General features: G+C 39.0%; 3 protein-coding genes across 4 annotated transcripts; 2 read left to right on the top strand and 1 right to left on the bottom strand.

Moving 5' to 3' along the window:
• The first annotated feature begins 1,148 nt into the window (after positions 1–1,148).
• LOC122865973 (peptidyl-prolyl cis-trans isomerase-like) lies at positions 1,149–5,007 on the top strand. Its single transcript, XM_044175064.1, has 5 exons — positions 1,149–1,305; positions 1,459–1,489; positions 4,129–4,217; positions 4,355–4,527; positions 4,624–5,007. Exons 1-5 carry the CDS (start codon positions 1,237–1,239, stop codon positions 4,757–4,759), a joined length of 498 nt encoding a protein of 165 aa, XP_044030999.1. The 5' UTR covers positions 1,149–1,236; the 3' UTR covers positions 4,760–5,007.
• A 2,410-nt stretch (positions 5,008–7,417) lies between these two features.
• Positions 7,418–10,307, top strand: LOC122865975 (peptidyl-prolyl cis-trans isomerase-like). Its single transcript, XM_044175066.1, has 5 exons — positions 7,418–7,577; positions 7,730–7,760; positions 9,491–9,579; positions 9,717–9,889; positions 9,986–10,307. The coding sequence occupies exons 1-5, from the start codon at positions 7,509–7,511 to the stop codon at positions 10,119–10,121; spliced, it is 498 nt and encodes a 165-aa protein (XP_044031001.1). The 5' UTR covers positions 7,418–7,508; the 3' UTR covers positions 10,122–10,307.
• A 1,317-nt stretch (positions 10,308–11,624) lies between these two features.
• LOC122865764 (dual specificity protein phosphatase 26-like) lies at positions 11,625–24,868 on the bottom strand. Of its 2 annotated transcripts, none has more exons than XM_044174614.1 (4): positions 24,555–24,868; positions 24,140–24,385; positions 20,917–21,128; positions 11,625–18,527 (listed from the first exon to the last, which is right to left on the bottom strand). In XM_044174614.1, exons 2-4 carry the CDS (start codon positions 24,316–24,318, stop codon positions 18,316–18,318), a joined length of 603 nt encoding a protein of 200 aa, XP_044030549.1. In that variant the 5' UTR covers positions 24,319–24,385; positions 24,555–24,868; the 3' UTR covers positions 11,625–18,315. The 2 variants fall into 2 exon arrangements, with proteins under 2 accessions (XP_044030549.1, XP_044030548.1); XM_044174613.1 differs by having other exon boundaries at positions 24,140–24,323; positions 24,555–24,867.
• Positions 24,869–25,552: the final 684 nt, after the last annotated feature.

Below are 25,552 nucleotides of genomic sequence, written 5' to 3'. Positions count from 1 at the left end.
CGTTTGTAAAACTTATGAAAGATATGAAAAAGTTGAATTAATGTGAGAAAGTGCCAAATGTCATGTTTCTACGTGAATGTATGAATGAGTTGGAAAAGGTTGAAAATGAGTACTTCTTCCACCACTGAAGTACAGTAACTGAGTAAATGTACTTAGTTTGCCTACTTTTTAGGTGGGAATGGGATATCTATCAGACGACCAGTATTATAAATGTACTTTAAATAAAAGTTTTAGTTTGATGGTAGGAATATGAGAGTGGACAACCTATAAACTAATTTTATTTTCAAGCTTTTGACAGAAAAACATACGGAAGCCCTGAGACGCCCGTGAGAATGATTTTTTATTTTTTTTCTGCTGAACCATTTTCAAAGTTTGATTTCTCTCCTGTGTTTAAGACTTAAGAACAGGTGAAAAAAAAGGTTTAAGGGTTTTATCATTTTTCAAAGTTACTTTTTTTCATCAGTGAAAACAGGTGAAAAAAAAATTTGGCAGGTGAATTTTTTTTTTTTTGTCAACACACAATATATGTACCTTGTGTTTAGAGTGCATGAAGCAATTAAAACTCAGCTGGAAGAAAACATGAATGCTTCTGGTCCTGTTAAGAACATGGGGCAGTGCTGCACTCCAGCCTCTTGTGGCCGAAATTAGTATTACAACAACATTTTCTCACCTGTTTTGATTTTTAAGGAATTTAGAAAGATTATCCTTTTTTTTTCTCCAAATGTTCTTGAGTCATAAAAACAGGAGAGAAAACAGTTTAGATCAGACTTAGAAAATGGATCACCAGAAATGTTTTTCTCACTTTCCTTTAAAAAAAACCTCTCATTTTAAGCACATTTATTTTTTTTACATTTTGACAGATATTTCCACATGAGATAAGCTAACTACCTCACCTTTTTCCACTGAACCTCACCCAGTATTTTCACTGAGTCGGTTTCTAACAGGTTTGTACACGAGTGCTTTCAAATAGCTGATTTTCACAACAGAAACCCGTCTGTCTGCTCACTGCTCGCCCGAGGTGTCTCACCAACCGACAGGTCTTCACATTTAACCCCGCCCATCTCCATTCCCATTGGTCCATTCTTGAGCCTTTTGGAAGAACCTTGGCTGTGATTGGCTGTCGACAGGCTTTACTTCACCGGTGCACAGACCCACCTATATGTATCTGACGCGTTGTCAGGAATTCAGTGAAGTGCATTTTTGCATTATAACCAGATCACAAGCGCCTTTATAAACATGGGAAACCCTCGAGTTTTCTTTGACATCACTATTGATGGAGATAACGCTGGCAGGATTATAATGGAGGTAAGATAAGCAACAGACTATTTACTTAACATTTGTCACTTCAGTTTATTTCACCTATGGTACGTTTTTTTTAAGGTTTAAAATTGGCAGCAAGAATGTGTTTTACATCCTTCTGTATGATTTGAAAAAGGACAATGTCTCTGTGTCTTGCAGCTCCGAGCTGATGTGGTCCCAAAGACTGCAGGTATTTAAACTTTGACAATAAGCAGAAAGCTTTTCAAGTTCACTGCGTGCAGTGTTAGCTACAGAGCTGCTGCCCAGGCTTTTTCCACACACCCAAAATGGATTTATGTTTGCTTGAGGAAACTATGCGTCCCCATTAATCCTCACCTGAGAGTTTATTATGAATATGGGGCGAGGCTGTGGGTGAGGCAAGATGTAAGAGCCTGAATAACCAGTTGCAGAGCCAAATTTGATTGTAAACAGTGATACAAGGAGTGCTACCACTGTTATGATTAGTAATAAATAGGAGAAGAAGAGAAAAAAAAGACAGCAATATATTGGTTGCTATGTCCCACAACCTGCATGCAGCTCTCAACAAGTAAACCTGCTGATGCATTACTGACTGACTGACTGGGAGTTTGTCCCACATAGCCTTTGTTAGATATATGACCTCATTCACACTCAGTGGGTGCAGAAAAAAAAATGGCCAGTATGCTTCGTTTGTGCATACAGTAGTTTCTGTAGTGGCTCAAATACATCATGCTGTTTCTGCACTTGAATTGTCATATTCTCTAAAGCAGGGGCCTCAAACTACCGGCCCGAGGACCAGATCCAACCCACAAGACAATTTCATAAGGCCCTCCACATGTTCACATGAATATATTATTAAATTTGGCCCACACATAAGTACTAAAATTCAGCTGCACCACAAAGAGACGCACATGACCGCAGAGATTTAAAACGACCCCAAAGAGATTCAAAACAACGACAGACGCAAACGGCCACAAACAGACTCAATGCGACTTCTAAGAGATTCAAACAACCACAAAGACACTCAGAATCAGAATCAGAATCAGAAATACTTTACTGTCACGTCAGTGCACACAGGAATAGAAGTACTAAGCAAATCAAAATATAATACACTATAATACAGCTCAGATAAATTAAGTACAAAGTGGATTTACAAGTTGATAAGTATGTACGGTATAATAATACAATGTAATAATATAAGTAGTAAGTAATAGTGCAATAATGAGAACTGTCAGGTTAAGTGTAGCTTGTTAAGATGATTATGAGACGGTGGATTTTGCACAGCAGTGATAGAAGTATGAATAAATATCAATAAATTAAACTGAAAACAGAGTATACTGCACCGGAGCGTTAAACAGAGAATATTGCACAATTATTTCAGGTATTTCAGAGATGTTAATGATCAATGTCCAGTTTAGTGACTTCGGGTCACACAGACTGACACTTAGAGGGAGGAGTTAAAGAGTCTGATGGCCACAGGCAGGAATGACTTCCTGTGGCGCTCTGTGGTGCATTGTGGGGGGATGAGTCTTCCGCTGAAGGTGCTCCTTTGTTTGACCAGCGCGTCATGGAGCGGGTGGGAGACGCTGTCCAAGATGGCGTGTAGTTTGGCCAGCATCCTCCTCTCTGACAGCACCGCCAGAGAGTCCAGCTCCACCCCCACAATGTCACCGGCCTTACAGATCAGTTTGTTGAGTCTGTTGGCGTCCGCTACCCTCAGTCTGCTGCTTTTGTTTTCATGCCACTTTGTACTTCCACTCTGCTACATCAATACTGGACTTTTTACTTCACTACATTTATCTGACAGCTGTAGTTACTTTACCAATTAAGATTTTTACACACAAAACATATGAAGTTTATAAAATATGATGTTTTGTTATAAATTAAACTCCCCAACAGCTTATACAAGTACAGCTGAAACGATTAGTCGATTAATCAATAAGTCAACTGACTATTAAAATGATTGGCAACTATTTTGATAATCGTTCAAGTAATTTTTCCTGTAAAATCATTTCCTGGCTGCAGCGTCTCAGATGTGCAGATCTGCTGCTTTTCCTCTGAATGACTGTAATAACTGTAATGTTTATTAATAACGTCGAGCTTTGGACTGTCGGTCGGACACGACGACACGGTGGAGGCGTCACTTTGGGCTCTGGGTCGTCGTGACGGCGTTTCTCACTGTTTTCACGAGTTTTCCAAACCGATCGATCGATTGATCGATGGAGAAAAGACTCAGCAGATGGATCCAGAATGAAAAGCATCATCAGCTGCAGTCCGATACAAACCGGTTCAACATGAGCTCCAGCTCCACCAGCTGCAGCAGCAACATCCTGCTTTACATTAATGCACGAGGAATAATAACCTGATGATAGAATATATAACAGCACAGCAGCCACAGGGACGCTGCACTGCTTTAACACTTTAAGTACATTTTCCTGATTATACTTAAATACTTTTACTTTAGTAACATGTTCAGTGCAGGATTTTTACTTGTTACAGAGTATTTTACAGTGTGGTGTTAGTACTTTTACTTAAGTAAAAGATCTGAATACTTCCTCCACCACTGGTGTTGGGCCTTTTACATGTCTGTGCCCCGGGGCCCATTGTACAATAATCCGTCCATGTCAGCAGCACTGAGCGTGCAAAGCAGTATGACAGGTAGACGAAAATTATTTATGCAAAAGAAAACAATTAAGTATTCAGCAGCCTGTCCAGTGACCTCCGGTGGTTTGAGTTTGAGACCCCTGCTCTGCTCAGAAGCAATAACTAGTGCTTATTACTTATAACTTGTTTTCGTATTTTAGTTGGTTTAAGTATATGTAATAAAGTGACTGTGTCTTTATTTTACAGAAAATTTCCGTGCTCTGTGCACCGGAGAGAAAGGTTTTGGCTACAAGGGCTCCAAATTTCACCGTATCATCCCTGGTTGCATGTGCCAGGTACAGAGCAGGCAAAGAATTTGTCCTGTTTCCTTGTTTTCACAAGTTCAGATTTAACCTGAGCTAATAGATTTTTGATTGCGGTTTGCACATTCGCTGAGTCAACTGAGCCTTTTGCTTTTGTTTTGTTTGTTCAGGGCGGGGACTTTACCAACCACAATGGAACTGGAGGCAAATCCATCTATGGGCCGAAGTTTGCTGATGAGAACTTCCAGTTGAAGCACACAAGCTTTGGCACACTGTCCATGTTTAACGCTGGGCCCAACACCAACGGATCCCAGTTCTTCATCTGCACAGCTTTAACTGACTGGTGAGCTCCACTTTGACCGATGTACTGCTCCATTCAGCTTTAACCAACAGTTTCAGATGTTTGCCTCACATACTAATCGGCTCGTCTCCTCTCCAGGCTGAAAGGGAAGTACGTGGTGTTTGGCAAAGTTGTGAAGGGCATTGAAGTTGTCATGACAATGGAGAAGCAAGGCACAAAGAGCGGCAAACCTAAAGCCAAGGTTGTCATTGCCGACTGTGGTGAACTAAAATAGTGCGACAAAGCTCCTTCAGTTCAGCCCGTTGTCCGGTCAGATGTAACCTTTATCATCCCAGTGAATCTTTGAGATGCTGCAGCATCGGTAGAAAAACCCACTTTCTCCTCTAAAAATGTTAATGTTTGTCTGCTGTGTTTGTTGTGGAATATTTTGTACCTTCTAATCTGTTCTTTAAGGACCACATTTGTTAGCAAAATCTGAATAAAATGATGGTGATGGTGTAAATAAAGCACCTTGTAAGCTTTCTTCGTGAACGTTCTCTCATTTATGAACACCCGCTTTGTTCTTACTTAATTTTTATATTTGAGTGTTTCTATTAATTAATCACAAGATTAGATGATTTGATTAATGCCAGTGGGATCAAAACAAGTGAATGTTTAGCAAGTGCTCAAAGTTTCATTTTTTATTATTGCAGTTGACACATTTTACCACTAGAGGACATTAAAGGCATTAACTCAACTCAGGGAAAACACTGTGTTAGTCATGTTTTTCATACCTTTGTGCAGTGGTGGTAGAAGTATTCAGATCTATTACTTAAGTAAAAGTAGCAAAACCACACTGTGAAAATACTCTATAGTACTAAAATACTGAAATGTTTAATATAGGTGTAATCATTAAAAGAAGTTGTAATAATAACTAAAATGGTAATATTTTAAATGGTAAGATTCAATGTAAGAAGAGGCGCAGAGATAAGGTTTGTATAACCTCCAGTTTAGTTTACGGTAAACACTTTCATTGCTACTGTTGTAGCTTAGCATGCTGTATGTAGGAATATATGCATAAACCCATAGTTTGTGTGTGTGAGGGTACATGCCTGCTGCATACATGTGTTTCTCCTAAACTGTATTAAAATAATTTCATGGTTTAAAGGCGCTGGGATTTCATACTGCGAGTGAATGCACCGTCACGCCAGTTAAGAATCCATCTAAAAGTGATGTATGAAGAGTGAAAATTGTGGGAATTACAAGAGATTGAAGAGAAATTTTAAGAAGAGTTTAACAGGTTATCCACACTGTGTGTGATGTCACCCACTCTGTGTAAAAATCCCATCCCACACACACTAATGTAAAAATCTGGGAAGGTCTGAAAATAGCATGAAACTTAAACTGCGTTTGTAAAACTTATGAAAGATATGAAAAAGTTGAATTAATGTGAGAAAGTGCCAAATGTCATGTTTCTACGTGAATGTATGAATGAGTTGGAAAAGGTTGAAAATGAGTGGGTTTTAAAGGTTTGTCTCATTTACTTCCATTATAACTACACTCCAAACAAAGTTCAATATTTTAAAAAGTATGAATGGGATTTAAAAGTTGAATACTACCCATAATGTATGAAAGATGTGGGACATTTTGAGGTTTGAATGGAGTTTCTAGCTGAAAGTATGAATGAGTAGGAAGAGGTTGAAGATGAGTGGGTTTGGAGGTTGCTCTCATTCACTTCCATTATAACTAAGCTTCAAACAGGACATTTTTCTGCAGAACAAATACTTTTACTTTTAAAACTTTAAGTATATTTAGCTGATAATACCTATGCACTTTTGAATGCAGGAATTTTACTTGCAATGGAGCATTTTTACATTGTGATACTGGTACTTTTACTTAAGTAAATTATCTAAGTACTTCTTCCACCACTGAAGTACAGTAACTGAGTAAATGTACTTAGTTTGCCTACTTTTTAGGTGGGAATGGGATATCTATCAGACGACCAGTATTATAAATGTACTTTAAATAAAAGTTTTAGTTTGATGGTAGGAATATGAGAGTGGACAACCTATAAACTAATTTTATTTTCAAGCTTTTGACAGAAAAACATACGGAAGCCCTGAGACGCCCGTGAGAATGATTTTTTATTTTTTTTCTGCTGAACCATTTTCAAAGTTTGATTTCTCTCCTGTGTTTAAGACTTAAGAACAGGTGAAAAAAAAAAAAAAAGGTTTAAGGGTTTTATCATTTTTCAAAGTTACTTTTTTCATCAGTGAAAACAGGTGAAAAAAAAATTTGGCAGGTGAATTTTTTTTTTTGTCAACACACAATATATGTACCTTGTGTTTAGAGTGCATGAAGCAATTAAAACTCAGCTGGAAGAAAACATGAATGCTTTTGGTCCTGTTAAGAACATGGGGCAGTGCTGCACTCCAGCCTCTTGTGGCCGAAATTAGTATTACAACAACATTTTCTCACCTGTTTTGATTTTTAAGGAATTTAGAAAGATTATCCTTTTTTTTTCTCCAAATGTTCTTGAGTCATAAAAACAGGAGAGAAAACAGTTTAGATCAGACTTAGAAAATGGATCACCAGAAATGTTTTTCTCACTTTCCTTTAAAAAAAACCTCTCATTTTAAGCACATTTATTTTTTTTACATTTTGACAGATATTTCCACATGAGATAAGCTAACTACCTCACCTTTTTCCACTGAACCTCACCCAGTATTTTCACTGAGTCGGTTTCTAACAGGTTTGTACACGAGTGCTTTCAAATAGCTGATTTTCACAACAGAAACCCGTCTGTCTGCTCACTGCTCGCCCGAGGTGTCTCACCAACCGACAGGTCTTCACATTTAACCCCGCCCATCTCCATTCCCATTGGTCCATTCTTGAGCCTTTTGGAAGAACCTTGGCTGTGATTGGCTGTCGACAGGCTTTACTTCACCGGTGCACAGACCCACCTATATGTATCTGACGCGTTGTCAGGAATTCAGTGAAGTGCATTTTTGCATTATAACCAGATCACAAGCGCCTTTATAAACATGGGAAACCCTCGAGTTTTCTTTGACATCACTATTGATGGAGATAACGCTGGCAGGATTATAATGGAGGTAAGATAAGCAACAGACTATTTACTTAACATTTGTCACTTCAGTTTATTTCACCTATGGTACGTTTTTTTAAGGTTTAAAATTGGCAGCAAGAATGTGTTTTACATCCTTCTGTATGATTTGAAAAAGGACAATGTCTCTGTGTCTTGCAGCTCCGAGCTGATGTGGTCCCAAAGACTGCAGGTATGTAAACTTTGACAATAAGCAGAAAGCTTTTCAAGTTCACTGCGTGCAGTGTTAGCTACAGAGCTGCTGCCCAGGCTTTTTCCACACACCCAAAATGTATTTATGTTTGCTTGAGGAAACTATGCGTCCCCATTAATCCTCACCTGAGAGTTTATTATGAATATGGGGCGAGGCTGTGGGTGAGGCAAGATGTAAGAGCCTGAATAACCAGTTGCAGAGCCAAATTTGATTGTAAACAGTGATACAAGGAGTGCTACCACTGTTATGATTAGTAATAAATAGGAGAAGAAGAAGAAAAAGACAGCAATATATTGGTTGCTCTGTCCCACAACCTGCATGCAGCTCTCAACAAGTAAACCTGCTGATGCATTACTGACTGACTGACTGGGAGTTTGTCCCACATAGCCTTTGTTAGATATATGACCTCATTCACACTCAGTGGGTGCAGAAAAAAAAATGGCCAGTATGCTTCGTTTGTGCATACAGTAGTTTCTGTAGTGGCTCAAATACATCATGCTGTTTCTGCACTTGAATTGTCATATTCTCTAAAGCAGGGGCCTCAAACTACCGGCCCGAGGACCAGATCCAACCCACAAGACAATTTCATAAGGCCCTCCACATGTTCACATGAATATATTATTAAATTTGGCCCACACATAAGTACTAAAATTCAGCTGCACCACAAAGAGACGCACATGACCGCAGAGATTTAAAACGACCCCAAAGAGATTCAAAACAACGACAGACGCAAACGGCCACAAACAGACTCAATGCGACTTCTAAGAGATTCAAACAACCACAAAGACACTCAGAATCAGAATCAGAATCAGAAATACTTTACTGTCACGTCAGTGCACACAGGAATAGAAGTACTAAGCAAATCAAAATATAATACACTATAATACAGCTCAGATAAATTAAGTACAACGTGGATATAAAGTATAAAAGCTAAAATAAGTGTAAGTACAAAAGTGGATTTACAGGTTGATAAGTATGTACGGTATAATAATACAATGTAATAATATAAGTAATAAGTGCAATAATGAGAACTGTCAGGTTAAGTGTAGCTTGTTAAGATGATTAAGAGACGGTGGATTTTGCACAGCAGTGATAGAAGTATGAATAAATATCAATAAATTAAACTGAAAGCTCATACAGACTGACACTTAGAGGGAGGAGTTAAAGAGTTTAATGACTTCCTGTGGCGCTCTGTGGTGCATTCTGGGGGGATGAGTCTTCCGCTGAAGGTGCTCCTTTGTTTGACCAGTGCGTCATGGAGCGGGTGGGAGACGCTGTCCAAGATGTAGTTTGGCCAGCATCCTTTATAAAATATGATGTTTTGTTATAAATTAAACTCCCCAACAGCTTATACAAGTACAGCTGAAACGATTAGTCGATTAATCAATAAGTCAACTGACTATTAAAATGATTGGCAACTATTTTGATAATCGTTCAAGTAATTTTTCCTGTAAATCACTTCCTGGCTGCTAATAACTGTGATGTTTGTTAATAACGTCGAGCTTCGGACTGTCGGTCGGACACGACGACACGGTGAAGGCGTCACTTTGGGCTCTGGGTCGTCATGACGGCGTTTCTCACTGTTTTCACGAGTTTGAGACCCCTGCTCTGCTCAGAAGCAATAACTAGTGCTTATTACTTATAACTTGTTTTCGTATTTTAGTTGGTTTAAGTATATGTAATAAAGTGACTGTGTCTTTATTTTACAGAAAACTTCCGTGCTCTGTGCACCGGAGAGAAAGGTTTTGGCTACAAGGGCTCCACATTTCACCGTATCATCCCTGGTTTCATGTGCCAGGTACAGAGCAGGCAAAGAATTTGTCCTGTTTCCTTGTTTTCACAAGTTCAGATTTAACCTGAGCTAATAGATTTTTGATTGCGGTTTGCACATTCGCTGAGTCAACTGAGCCTTTTGCTTTTGTTTTGTTTGTTCAGGGCGGGGACTTTACCAACCACAATGGAACTGGAGGCAAATCCATCTATGGGCCGAAGTTTGCTGATGAGAACTTCCAGTTGAAGCACTCAGGCATGGGCACACTGTCCATGGCTAACGCTGGGCCCAACACCAACGGATCCCAGTTCTTCATCTGCACAGCTTCAACTGACTGGTGAGCTCCACTTTGACCGATGTACTGCTCCATTCAGCTTTAACCAACAGTTTCAGATGTTTGCCTCACATACTAATCGGCTCGTCTCCTCTCCAGGCTGAACGGGAAGCACGTGGTGTTTGGCAAAGTTGTGGAGGGCATTGAAGTTGTCATGACAATGGAGGAGAAAGGCACAAGGAGCGGCAAAAGTAATGCCAAGGTTGTCATTGCCGACTGTGGTGAACTAAAATAGTGCGACAAAGCTCCTTCAGTTCAGCCCGTTGTCCGGTCAGATGTAACCTTTATCATCCCAGTGAATCTTTGAGATGCTGCAGCATCGGTAGAAAAACACCCAGTGAACCCACTTTCTCCTCTAAAAATGTTTGTCCACATTTTTTAGCAAAATCTGAATAAAATGACGGTGATGGTGTAAATAAAACGCCTTGTATGCTTTCTTCGTGAACGTCCGCTTTGTTCTTACTTAATTTTTGTATTTGAGTGTTTCTATTAATTAACCGCAAGATTAGATGATTTGATTAATGCCAGTGGGATCAAAACAAGTGAATGTTTATCAAGTGCTCAAATAATAAGGTTTCACTTTTTATTATTGCAGTTCACACACTTTACCACTAGAGGTCATTAAAGGCATCAACTCAACTTAGGGAATGCCACTCCCCCAAAATCCATTTTTATGCACAGTGAGTGCACGGGCTGACAGGTGGGCTGACAGGTGGGCTGACAGGTGGGCTGACAGGTGGGCTGACAGGTGGGCTGACAGGTGGGCAGGTAGCGTATTACAGGCCTGCGAGTACCTCAGATTCGTACTTAAGTAAATGTACTTAGTTACTTTCCACCACTGGTAAAGTGTTGACAAGTGCGGGATTAGCATGTGACAGAGCTAGAGCTCAGTAAGGTAAGCAGAGGTGAAAGATGTCTCATTTGCAAATAGCAGCAGCAGCTGTCGAGATTGACATGGACACGAATCATGACAACAAGCAGTAGTCATGATGTATTTTGTGTTTGTCTGCTTACTGTCTATTTCTGAGACATATGGAAAGTATTTGTATCAGGGACAGATGCACATATTTCACCGTTGCATTCCCTATAGTAAAGGAAATCAAAGTTGGAAGAGAAAGTGCGGCAGGGACTACAGCGATGCTCCTGCTAAAACACTCACCACAAGCTCTATTCTGCAGCTTTCAATCATATCATAATCTTTATTCATAAAGCACGTTTCTTAACAACGTGACAAGGTGCTGCATAATTAAATTAAACATTACGACAACAATCAAAGCAGAAGTGTAAGTTTTAGCAAAACATCAGATAACACAAATAGCAAGAAAAATCACACCGTAAGAATACATAAAATACTAAAGCAAGTCATGTGATACATTTGAAAGCTCCAGAACAGCTACTAAATGGACCTCGAGGTGAGAATGTTTTGTTTCCAAGGTTAACAAAGAACTTTGAAACTCCACTTTCAACCCAACGTGAATGAGAAATCCTTAAAGGGCTCATAAATAAATTACAATTTAACATATCTACAATTCCACGACAACTGCTGCTGAAGATCATGTGATATGTTTGAAAGCTCCAGAACAGCTACCGAATGGACCTTTAGGTGAGATAGTCTTTTTCCAAGGTACTAAAGGTATTAAAGGTATTAAATACAAGATACAAAATACAGTATAACAGCTCTGAGAGAAGTTATTATTTTTATTTCTGATTAAGTACAGAATTTATCAAAACAAAGTTATCAATGCTCAGTGTTTTATTCACAATAAAAACAGAAACAAGTCTAAAAACCAACTTAAGGTACACAGATTAAGGCATCAACATCTCCTTTGCCAGTTTCTCCTTCAATGAACCTCAAAGAGAGTGATACAAAAATAAATTCAAAATAATTCAAGTTTTCCTATTCGAATGTCTCTGTAAGAAAACAAAGATATTACAAGAATATAAACAGGAATTGAGACCAACGACCAATCACAGCACAGTAAAACCACAAATACAAAACATATAGCTCCAATACAACAAAGTTAAAGAAAATATCCATGGATTGTTCCCTATTTTACAAGTGTTTCCTCTGTGTTTTAACTGAGTGGTGAAAAAAGGCAGATTCTGCTGCAACAGGACGTCGTGGGATTTAACAGAGAGTCAAAGCAAGGGAAGTCTCTGTTTTCCTGACACAAAATGTAACAAGAGAGGAGTTCTGACGGACTGATTCTGGACTTTGGGAGTAACTTCATGCCTTCACAATTCAATCCAAATATTATACAAAATGTGGAAATTCAAAATATCGAGCATTTCATGAAAATATCTTTCATGCGACAGGGTTTTAGGGGTCCGATGTGGCCCCTTGGGTCATCTATCGGTCTCCAAGTAGCCAGCTATGATGCAAATGGCTATTAATTTAATACACAATGCTAACAAATGTCCCTTAAACGATAGTCGTGTCCAGATTGTTTGCTGCTCTGCCTTGTTTTCCAAGGCCGCAATACAAAACAGTCTTCAAAGGAATAGCTCGACATTTTGGGAAACATTTGCTTTCTCTGCGAGAGTTCGACGAGAAGACCAATACCACTGTCACGTCTGTGCAGTAAGCGTGAAGCCGGTTAGCTTATCTTAGCATCAAGACCGGAAGCAGGGAGAAACAGCTAGCCTGGCTCTCTCCAAAGTTAAAAAAAAACCCGCCACCAACATAGTGAACAAGTGATGACGTGCTAAACCCCCTGAACAGCGATTGTCCAATAACAACTTCGAAACCGCAACGAGCCGCACAGCAGCGGGTCTGTAAAGCTTTGAATTTCTACCCATGTTGAAGCAGAGTTCAGGCTGTAAGAGTGTGTTTACAAAGAGTTCGAAGAGGGGTGTCTGTTTTTATCACCTCTGCAAAACCACAACACAAGAGCAATGGTAGAAATGGACTCAACGGTGTGTTTATCTGCTGTAACGCACGCTGCAATCGTTAGCATGCCCAGCTAACTAGTTTAGGTAACCTTCCAAAGCCAAGGCGCATTAGCTCGCTACATCATAATGTGGGGTTACGTTACAAAACCCACCATTAATAACAATAATACACATCCACTGTTACTATTTCCCCACCATGTGGAAGCCAAGATGCTGCATCAGAGTAACGTTTGCGGCTCTGTTCGGATTTTTATTTGGTTTGGAGAATCTCAAAACCTTTTCTCTTCGTGAAACTAAATATTGTTTGAAAATACGATCAATAAAGCATAAATCTAACCTCTGTGTCGCTTGTCCAAGTATGTTTTTTTTAAAGCACCCAAACAGGGTTATCTTAAAGCAAAATAACATTTTAATTATATTTTTATCTATAATACTGCACCGTAATATAAGAACGTGCTGTTTCTTTATGTGTCTTCTACAAGGATCACTGACTGGTGAGGATGCTGCCTTTTTACTTCGGACATGTTAGCTTTAGCCTCAGTCTTTTAGCACGATATAACGTTTGTAGCCATCAGGTGCGCACTTAAGACCCCTTTTAAAGGCTTCTTGTTTTAAAACGAGTCACCCGGTAACATTAAAAAGTCGTCTGGAGACGAACTACTTTGAACTCTGGACGAAACCAGGCTAGCTGTTCCCCCTGCTTCCAGTCTATGCAACGCTAACCTATCCACCTCCTGGCTCAGCTCCATACTTAGCACAGACATGAGAGTGGCTGCCATCTTCTCATCTAACTCTCGGCAAAGAAAGCGAATGAAGATATTTCCAAAAAATTCAAACTATACCTTTAAATCTCCACTGTACAAATCCACTAATCAGCTTTATATTTACATTTTTCTGCATATGAGCTGAGCAAAGTTTCCCCCTCGGTGGTGTTAAAACAGCAGAGACCACGAATCACAAAAAATACGTTTCAGACATGACACTTGAGGTAATAATTAATAACACAAACGAAGAGTATTTGAAAAGCTGGTTTAAATTTCAGCATCGGATCTTTTATTGTTTTTCACTAGCATGAGAACACAAGCCTCACTTAACACCAAGACAAAAGAGCGGCTTTGCAAGACTGACGTACACCGAACACTGTGCACTCTCCTGTCATCCAGGCAGTTGGTAGCTTTTGCAATGGCACATTTGTGGTATTGTCTCCCACTGCTTGTCTACTCTAAATGCTTCTTGTGCTGGCATATTATAGTATCACTTAGAGTACTACTCTGGACAGCTAACAGTCACTGTAAAGTTGAAGTGATACACCAGACTTGAAGTTGTTTAATAGCCTTGTAAGAGTACGATGTTGAGTCTGAAGCACCATTTGGACTGGATGTATTTCTCTAGGGGAGGTGGGGTGATTTTTAACGTCACCTGGTCAGTGATTTTAATCCCCTTCGGAGCACGTATGTGGGTGATTTGAGTTTATCAGCTCAGTGTGACATTTTATATTTTTGCAAAAATGGAGTAAGCTAAATGTTTTTGCTAATTTGCTAATTAATTTGGAAAACATGCTAACACCAACATAAAGGCTTATTTGGGAAACAATATGGCGACAGACAAAATGAGAGCAAAAGCTCATCAAATGTGCTTTTGTAATTTTAGCTACAGGTACTGTAAGTACTGGTATTCTCTTTTGAGCTCCCTTTATGGTAACCTTTATTTGTTTACATTTTGGCAAACTGGCACCATTAAAAGTATGCTGAATTAGCTGTTAGCAGTTCCTGTTTGAAATGTACCCATGGATGTGCAGACAACTATCACTGGATTACTCTGATACTGACGAAAACATAAAAACGTGATGATTCTCAGGCAGGTTCTGAAGCATCGTTTTTCTATGATTTTTAAGCTGATTTATGGACATTTAGTCTGGATGGACATCGATAAATAACAATATCTTCGGGAAGATAAGTTCCACTAAGAATATGTGTGTGTATGTCTGTGTGTTACGATTTGACCGAGTTATGACTCGGAGAAGAAGTACGATTTTTGACTCAAATTCATCTCACGCCATATCTTTGCCTCCCCTTCAACTCCATGGATGTATAAAGAGAACTGGACACAGCGTCAGAGGCGATACACCAGACAGAGCGAGTGCACTAGAGACTTCCGCCGAGCCGGCTAACTTCCGGTTTAGCCCTCCGCTAACTTTAATGGGGATAAAATTAATTAATTCTAGACTTTACAAATGTGATCGGACTGAATGGTTCAAATTCTGATAGTGAAACGAGTCATTTCGTGGGGGTTTGTGATGCTCAAAAAAATGTATCCACCGCTTTACAGCCGCTTCTTTCACAATGTAAGTCTATGGAAAAAAGTATTTTTGGGCCAGTGTGCATCACGTGACGGACCCGGAAGTTGTAATTACACGGTTTGGCCACTACGTCAAATTGGCTTCAAAGCCTGGCGCACTTCCTGGGGGCTTGTTCTACTCTGCCAGATTAGTTTTTTGCCCTTGTCCCGCTGAATGTCCATGTCCATTACAGACCACATCCTGTAATTTCACAATGGTTAAAATCCCGCCCGGAGCGATGAGTTAAATTATCGAGGAGCACAGTGAATATTTCATTCCCCACCTCCCCCCCCTGTAATGTTAAATCCCGTCCAAATGGGCTTAAGTCTGTAGTCTACTGGATGAATTCCAGATCATCACACACAAGATATCTAATAAAAAAGTCAAGAAGTACTGTGATTATTTGAAATACATTGGATTGAAACAATACATTGGACTTATTTAACACTCATTTGAAAACAAAAATCTGATTATACGGTACACTGTATGTTGCTATTCACAAACTCGTCACAGATAATAATTGTGTGACAACACTGTAATACTGTAATCAACAGGCTACATAACTGTGCTGGTTTAGACCTGGGCTACAACTAGCGTGCGAGTTGTTCAGAGCACTTAATGACACTTGCTGAATGTAAAAAAGTAAGTCGAGGGAAGACCTGCAAAGACTTAAACTTTGATTACAAAAGACAGTATAGCCCAGGTGTGGTAATGTCAGGGCCCCACACAAAATCAAGCAAGGGGCCCCCTTGAATCCCAACCCTGATCTCTAGGCTGGCTGATAAGAACACTGCAGATAATCTCTCATGATTTCACTGGTAGCACTAGTGGGCAGTGGCAATACTGTTAGCGATTATCTCCATTTTAACCAGTTATTTGGTCTATTGGTCGAGTCCTAAAATCTTATTTTAAGTTGTAGCACTCCAGCAAGTCTTATAGACAAATGCATCTGATCATAAACTCTGTCGATCACTTTGTCAATAATGTTTCGGTCCTCAGACCTTTTCATATTAATTCTGTTCTTCATTTATATACATTTATACCATCCAGCAAATAACACATTCTGATTAAATTGGTTATCATGCTTTCCATACTGATGTTAGTACACCGAACCTGACCTGATACTTCTTGATAAATATTATGATGTTATATAAAAATGTTTGACAACAATTCAAACGATTTCCAATGTCAACAATGAATCTTTAAACTCAATAAATACTGTTTTATTTCTCTTCGCTACAAAGAGAACTGGGGTTTTTTCTACACTATCTTTGATTGATGATCAATTCTAGAGTTTGTTTAGGAGAATTATCTGTAAATAAAAACAGGTACATAATTATTTTATCCGAAAACTACAGCCCCGACCTCCACCAAGAAGGTAAGGCAGCCTGTACGCTGCCTGAGAGGCAAAATCCAGGGCAAAAAAACTGTAAGTCAGTCACTACTGCTTGAGAAGCTTAAATGCGAGTGAGCAAAAACTGAAGGCGAACCAGACGAGCGTTTTAACATCTCAGAGCTTCTCTCATCTAGATTTTGGCATTTGGGCAGTAAGAGGACACGGTTCAGTGGACTTTTAGTAAATGAACCAAACAAAAACTGTAAAATAGGATCTTGAAAAGTGGAAATTATGCCCTTGCCAATGAGGGTCACTGAATTTTACTTGTTAAAGGTCTGAGGACCGAAACGTTGTTAATAAAGTGAGTACAAGTGACCGACAGTTTGCAGGATTTTTTGGTTCTTAAAACAAGTGAATAAACCAGTGAGATGAGATTATTTCATCTACTTCCAGTACGATTCAGCTCATTTTAAGACCTTTGTTGAATCATCAGCAATCCAACACGTGCTACATATACTGACACATTTCTAGAAATTTCCTGAAACAAGAAAAAATGCACCAGAGATTAGACTGAATGACTTGTTAAGGATTCCTGCAGTGAATTAGCAACCACTGACTCTGCTAAGGGTTGTCCAAACACCGTACATTTTTGTACTTTTCTGTCGGTGCAGTGGTAATAAAACATCAGGATCAAGTCAAGTGGAATGGTCCGAAGTCTGATTAAAAAGTGAAAGGAGTGGACTTTTACTCTTGTACATGAAGAGACGTGCTTTTCAATAAGCAAATATCTTCTAAACCAGTGGTTCCCAACGTTTTTTGGCTTGTGACAACTTATCGCCCGCTTGGGGCCGATCATGTCTTTAAGCTGTGATTTAGCTGTGAACCGGGGACGTTGCAGTTTTGTGGTTTTTCCTTGTTTGGATCGAGGGCCCGGTCACACCAGAAATGTGGATCGAGAAGCTTGTCACGTAGTGACTACTCACAGGGCTAGTTGGTAAACTACTGGAGCTGGCAAGCTAATGGCTAACACACTAGCCAGCCGGTAACATGTAGCACTAGTCAGTTACAATAGCTCTCCGAGCTTCTTTCTGTGCTCTCTTTACTGGACCGTTGACCTTCCCTGGCATTTTTGTTCTCAGGATTGTTCATCATTTCATTCAGTTAAGAGTCACTGAAGAGATAAAAAGCTCTCTAAGCTAGCAAGCTTGTTTACTGTCATTTTGCAGTTAGCTTGGTCGCTAACGGGACAATAACGTCACACAGTTTATTCTAAAGATGTATTTGTACCATCGAATCTTGTCTCATGACTGACTAAAAACCAAATAACTCTTTTGTGTAGCAGTTTATACTCCGAAATGGGAGGTTAAATAAAATGGGGCAACAATGGTGCAAGACTCTCCGTTCCCTCAAAGGTCCTCACTGTCGAGACGTCTTGCTATTGGTCAAAGGTACGGATTTAGTTTGGCCCCGTGAGCGAATCCACTGATCCCAGCGATTCCACTGAAATTAATTTATTTTGCCGCAAAATTTTGTTGTTCTAAATTCTGGTGTGACCGTGCCTTTAGGATAGCGGGTGTCATAAACACGTCATATCTTACAGGACGTGGGCTTCACTGGAGAGTTTTACCATCCAGTGCTCACGTTGTTTCAGAGGCTAAAACAACAATATAAAATAAACAATAAATAAATAACGAGTAAAAATGTATTAATTGGGTCTGAAGATACTGACATATCACATATCAGTCAAAACCCTGCGTACACCTGCCGCTCAGAGCCACAGTGTCCGAAGCCCACAGGTTGCTCCTATTTGGTCCCATTACCTCCCTCGGTGTAACCAGCTGCTACCTCAGGTTGTGTGTGTGTTCAGCTCTGCGGTGACGTCTTACGGCTCTCTCTCAGGATGCCGTCCAGGCCGTTGAGCTGGCGGAGGAAACCTCGGTTGGGGATGACGCCTCGGTGGTCCTTCACTGTTTTGATGGCTTCCACCAGTGTCAGGTTTTGTCTGATCATCAGGTAGGCCAGCACCAGAGTGGCAGAGCGGCTCACTCCCACCGTGCAGTGGACCAGCACCTTACCTACACACACACACACACAAAATATGAACTTAAATCTGCTCTGTTTCGGATGTTTTTCACATGTGTATAAACATTTCTGTTATGTAATTTTTCCTTTTCCCTCTAGACTAAATATCTTTAACGCGACTGTAATCGATATTTTTATAATAGCAATATATCAAATGACAATATGAAAGGAGTCGCTGGCAGTGATGAAGCTGCAGAGCATTATCAGCTGAATCTGCAGCTCCGCTCGGCTTTACGGAGCTTTATAATGAGTTTCAGCTCGTTGTTTATCTGCCCGGCTGCAACTTTACTGCTCTGGTTCCCTCTCAGCGCTCTCGTAGCGGCATCTTCAGAGAAAAAGCTGTAAAAACCCGACGTGTTCAGCAGCAAACAGCAGACAGACACAGTTAGAGAGCAGCTGGTGAACATAGTGGAGCAATGCTGAGGATGTTTTATGAGTCTGTGCTATCCTGTCTGCTGTTGCATTCTGGGGCAGCAGGCTGAGGGCAGCGGACGCCAACAGACTCAACAAACTGATCCGTAAGGCCGGTGACATTGTGGGGGTGGAGCTGGACTCTCTGGCGGTGGTGTCAGAGAGGAGGATGCTGGCCAAACTACATCTTGGACAGCGTCTCCCACCCGCTCCATGACGCGCTGGTCAAACAAAGGAGCACCTTCAGCGGAAGACTCATCCCCCCATAATGCACCACAGAGCGCCACAGGAAGTCATTAAACTCTTTAACTCCTCCCTCTAAGTGTCAGTCTGTATGAGCCTAAGTCACTAAACTGGACATTGATCATTAACATCTCTGCAATACCTGAAATAATTGTGCAATATTCTCTGTTTAATACTGCTGTGCAGTATACTCTGTTTTCAGTTTAATTTATTGATATTTATTCATACTTCTATCACTGCTGTGCAAAATCCACCGTCTCATAATCATCTTAACAAGCTACACTTAACCTGACAGTTCTCATTATTGCACTTATTACTTACTACTTATATTATTACATTGTATTATTATACCGTACATACTTATCAACTTGTAAATCCACTGTGGTACTTTAATTTTATACTTTATATCCACTTTGTACTTAATTTATCTGACCTGTATTATAGTGTATTATATTTTGATTTGCTTAGTACTTCTATTCCTGTGTGCACTGACGTGACAGTGAGCTGCTGTAACGAAAGAGTTTCCCCTCGGGGATCAATAAAGTATTTCTGATTCTGATTTAGCAGCTAAAGAGCCAGATATTCCCCTCAGGAGCTGCTGGAGGCCAAACACAGAGCTGACAGAGAATATTGGACTCACATTCATTCAGGTGACACGAACACGCCTCCTGATCAATGATAACGCTGCTCCGTAACGGCTGGACGTGTAAATAAGCAACTGTTTGCTAACAAGTTCATCACGTCAACTTTACAGGCGACGATCTGTCAATGTTGCTGCCCCCAAGTGGCCAAAAAAAATCAGTTATCGCAGGTTTGAATTAAATGTTTTTCAGACAAAACATATTAAGTTATATTAAAATACTATAAAGGGATTTGTGTTTCTCTCCCAGGAGTATATCCTGGCAGTGCAGAGAAGGCTTTGAAGCAGCCTTTAGGGAGATAAAAATGTATTTATCTACTTTTACGATCGCTACGATTACGCTTTGGCTCAGTTTTCACAACACAACAAGTTTCAATGCTTATAACCAAACATACAGTACACATCACTGAATCAATGCAACCTGTGTTTGATTTCTACTTATTTTAACATCTTTACCAAGTGAGGAGCATTGAAACTGCCAATTACTTCACCGGTACAAATGATAACTGCAGTGTATTGAGTGTTACAGTAGCATAAATTGTGGTTTAATGTTTTCTACTCTTTCCAGCAGTATCAATGTAGCTTACTGTTTTTTTTTTTAGATTACTGTATTTAACTTAAACTGTAAATATCTAAGGTTTGATGTCTCTTTGTGGTCGATACAGAACAGAAACAGTAAACTGATGCAGTGAAGTTTGTCTTGCATGAATGTAGATTTACTGTAAAGTCAGACTCTAAACTTAATGATCTATATTCACAGTAATGCAGCATATTCAGTAAATAAAATCATTTCAAATACTGACTGTTTTCATCTTGTGTTCTGTGCGAGATTTGGAGGCCAAATTTAGAAGTACAATATTTTTCGTTTTGCAAATTGAAACTCTGCTGTGAAAATTGAGCCAAAGCAATTGTAAAATACTGTAAATGAACGAATAAAATTTGATTATATAAAGTATTTCAGTATTTCTAAAATCCTGGCCACAACCCTGTTGTCATATTTCCTTTATCAACATACTTCCATGTTGTTTGAAGGTTATAAAGGATGTACTTCATCATACACACACACACACACACATTTGCAGATTAACCTCCACTTGTGAGGGCTTTGTGGATGAACTCAGCTGCAGGATAGAAGTTGACACTCATGTCAAAGGTGGGGGAGTCGTGAGCCTCGATGCCGTGATAGGTGATGTTCATCCCGGCGTAATACTCGGCTCCACCGCGCCACTTGCTCTGGGCACAGTTGAGGATGTGTGTGATGCCAAGTTTGGCCAGCTCACGCCGGTCTGATGCAATGTCCCTGCAGAGAAGAGGAGATTTTTTTTTTTTTTTACCGCCCGGTATCAGGCAGTCAAGCTGATTATCACGTCTCTACTGTACATGTCGGTTTGATAAATATGTTGAAGTAAAAGCTTGTAAAAGCGACATAAACAAAGGCAGTTGGTTTGTGCAGCAACATGCAGATGATTTAAATGGCAGTTTGTCGCCATATTACAGCTAATTGGGTGGCTTTTTAAATGAATATATGACAGTGGTGGAAGAAGTTCTCAGATAATTTACAAGTACCAATACAACAATGTAAAAATAAAAAAGTTTAAGTACAGAATTATTAGCTATACTGCTTCATATACAGTTAGCTAGTTTTTACTACTTTATACACAGTTAGCTTGTTTTAACTGTTTTATATACAGTTAGCAAGTTTTAACTGCTTTATATACAGTTAGCTTGTTTTAACTGCTTTATATACAGTTAGCTTGTTTTAACTGTTTTATATACAGTTAGCTAGTTTTAACTACTTTATGTACAGTTAGCTAGTTTTAACTGCTTTATATACAGTTAGCTAGTTTTAACTACTTTATGTACAGTTGGCTTGTTTTAACTACTTTATATACAATTAGCTAGTTTTAACTGCTTTATATACTAGCAAGTTTTAACTGCTTTATATACAGTTAGCTAGTTTTAACTGCTTTATATACTGTTAGCAAGTTTTAACTGCTTTATATACTTTTAGCTAGCTTTAACTGTTTTATATACAGTTAGCTAGTTTTAACTGCTTTATATACAGTTAGCTAGTTTTAACTGCTTTAAATACAGTTAGCTAGTTTAACTGCTTTATATACAGTTAGCTAGTTTTTACTACTTTATACACAGTTAGCTTGTTTTAACTGTTTTATATACAGTTAGCAAGTTTTAACTGCTTTATATACAGTTAGCTTGTTTTAACTGCTTTATATACAGTTAGCTTGTTTTAACTGTTTTATATACAGTTAGCAAGTTTTAACTGCTTTATATACAGTTAGCTAGTTTTAACTACTTTATGTACAGTTGGCTTGTTTTAACTACTTTATATACAATTAGCTAGTTTTAACTGCTTTATATACTGTTAGCAAGTTTTAACTGCTTTATATACTTTTAGCTAGTTTTAACTGCTTTAAATACAGTTAGCTAGTTTTAACTGCTTTATATACAGTTAGCTTGTTTTAACTGCTTTAAATACAGTTAGCTAGTTTTAACTGCTTTATATACAGTTAGCTAGTTTTAACTACTTTATGTACAGTTGGCTTGTTTTAACTACTTTATATACAATTAGCTAGTTTTAACTGCTTTATATACTAGCAAGTTTTAACTGCTTTATATACAGTTAGCTAGTTTTAACTGCTTTATATACTGTTAGCAAGTTTTAACTGCTTTATATACTTTTAGCTAGCTTTAACTGTTTTATATACAGTTAGCTAGTTTTAACTGCTTTATATACAGTTAGCTAGTTTTAACTGCTTTAAATACAGTTAGCTAGTTTAACTGCTTTATATACAGTTAGCTAGTTTTAACTACTTTATATACAATTAGCTAGTTTTAACTGCTTTATATACTTTTAGCTAGCTTTAACTGTTTTATATACAGTTAGCTAGTTTTAACTGCTTTATATACAGTTAGCTAGTTTTAACTGCTTTAAATACAGTTAGCTAGTTTAACTGCTTTATATACAGTTAGCTAGTTTTTACTACTTTATACACAGTTAGCTTGTTTTAACTGTTTTATATACAGTTAGCAAGTTTTAACTGCTTTATATACAGTTAGCTTGTTTTAACTGCTTTATATACAGTTAGCTTGTTTTAACTGTTTTATATACAGTTAGCAAGTTTTAACTGCTTTATATACAGTTAGCTAGTTTTAACTACTTTATGTACAGTTGGCTTGTTTTAACTACTTTATATACAATTAGCTAGTTTTAACTGCTTTATATACTGTTAGCAAGTTTTAACTGCTTTATATACTTTTAGCTAGTTTTAACTGCTTTAAATACAGTTAGCTAGTTTTAACTGCTTTATATACAGTTAGCTTGTTTTAACTGCTTTAAATACAGTTAGCTAGTTTTAACTGCTTTATATACAGTTAGCTAGTTTTAACTACTTTATGTACAGTTGGCTTGTTTTAACTACTTTATATACAATTAGCTAGTTTTAACTGCTTTATATACTAGCAAGTTTTAACTGCTTTATATACAGTTAGCTAGTTTTAACTGCTTTATATACTGTTAGCAAGTTTTAACTGCTTTATATACTTTTAGCTAGCTTTAACTGTTTTATATACAGTTAGCTAGTTTTAACTGCTTTATATACAGTTAGCTAGTTTTAACTGCTTTAAATACAGTTAGCTAGTTTAACTGCTTTATATACAGTTAGCTAGTTTTAACTACTTTATATACAGTTAGCAAGTTTTAACTGCTTTATATACTTTTAGCTAGTTTTAACTGCTTTAAATACAGTTAGCTAGTTTTAACTGCTTTATATACAGTTAGCTAGTTTTAACTGCTTTAAATACAGTTAGCTAGTTTAACTGCTTTATATACAGTTAGCTAGTTTTAACTACTTTATATACAGTTAGCAAGTTTTAACTGCTTTATATACTTTTAGCAAGTTTTAACTGCTTTAAATACAGTTAGCTAGTTTTAACTGCTTTATATACAGTTAGCTTGTTTTAACTGCTTTATGTAGTTAGCTAGTTTTAACTACTTTATATACAATTAGCTAGTTTTAACTGCTTTATATACTGTTAGCAGGTTTTAACTGCTTTATATTGAGTAGAAAGAGTGTGTTTATTTATCCAGGATATACTACCCTCAGTAATGTTAAGTAGTGTCCATGGCATGTGTACTTTTATAGATGCGAAAACATCGTGTCCAGTTGAGTGTCTTATAGGATGCTTTTTCTGTAAGAGGCCACCAGTCAAACAGTGTTGGGAAACAACAGCTGCAACATTAGTGATGCTAAACGCAGACTTCTTTCTCCGCTGCTTATCCTGTAAACTCACTGATCTCCAATATACAGCCGCGGCCACACTTCGTCTGCGTGGTTGCAGGCTGTTTTGCCCGTGTACAGGAGCCGCTCCAGCTCGGACACGCTCAGGTTTGGGGAGACGCGCTCGGGGTCTCTTCGGTGCGGAGACCTGGAGCTGCTCCGGGACCGAGAGAACCGGGACATGAACGCCATTTAATCTGACATAACAGAGAAAACAACAAAAACACACACACACACACACACACACACACACACAGGACTGGAGTAACACAGAACAGAATAGGGGGAATAAATACAGCCTTCATCGTTTAAATAGCATCTTATATAGCAGTTATTTACCTGTAGCTTGTATTTTGGCTGTGATCGAGGCTACAATCCTGTTAAATGTAAAAAAATAAATAAAATAAAAACATGCATGTTTTATTTACCTGTGTGTTGTTTTATTCCGCGTCTCGGTGCTGCTACAGGGCGAGCTGCTGCGCGGCCATGTTGACTCATTTACTTGCTGTGGGAGGATGGATGGATGGATGATGAAGATGATGATGATGATGATGATGATGAGCATCCACCAGACATCTTCAGCTCCGACGGCCCCGCTTCACCATCTTCTCAACAAGTCCTCATTCGGACGCACGACTCTGCAAAACACGGCCGCAACGCTTTGAAGCGACACTCAGCCCGCGGTCCGCTCCTGCAGCGGAAACGGCTTCCTGTCGCTTCACGCGTGCCGTGTTTCGCTTATCGAGCTTATTATTATTTTATTTTTTTATATTTAATTGTTAAATGATGGTCTTTGTGGCGTTTCAGGCGTTGGCGGCGATTTGTCGCCACCTGCCGGTCAAATGAAGGAACTGCACTCATAAATCTCTACTGCTATTCAGAATCAGAAACACTTTATTGATCTCTCTTTGTTACAGCTGCTCGCTGTCACGTCACACAGGAGAGAAGAAGTACTAATAGAATAGAAATAGACATAATGATAAATCGAAATATCTTCTTCTTTTCCTTTCGGCTGTTCCCTTTCAGGGGTCGCCACAGCGAATCATGTGCCTCCATCTAACCCCGTCCTCTGCATCCTCTTCACTCACACCAATTAACTTCATGTCCTCTCTCACTACATCCATAAATCGCCTCTTCCTCTAGACCTCCTGCCTGGCAGCTCCAGCCTCAGCATCCTTCTACCAATATATTCACAGTCTCTCCTCTGAACACGTCCAAACCACCTCGATCTGGCCTCTCTGACTTTGCCTCCGAAACATCTAACATGAGCTGTCCCTCTGATGTCCTCGTTCCTGATCCTGTCCGTCCTCGTCCCTCCCAGAGAGAACCTCAGCATCTTAAGCTCTGCTGCCTCCAGCTCTGCCTCTTGTCTTTCCTTCAGCGCCGCTGAAGTCGCTGGTCTCACCACCGTCTTGAACACCTTTCC

Source organism: Siniperca chuatsi, linkage group LG18 (genome assembly GCF_020085105.1).
Source record: "Siniperca chuatsi isolate FFG_IHB_CAS linkage group LG18, ASM2008510v1, whole genome shotgun sequence".
NCBI classification, from domain to species: Eukaryota; Metazoa; Chordata; class Actinopteri; order Centrarchiformes; family Sinipercidae; genus Siniperca; species Siniperca chuatsi.
The sequence above is the reverse complement of the archived record's forward strand: the minus strand, read 5'-3'. Positions and strand labels throughout refer to the sequence as shown.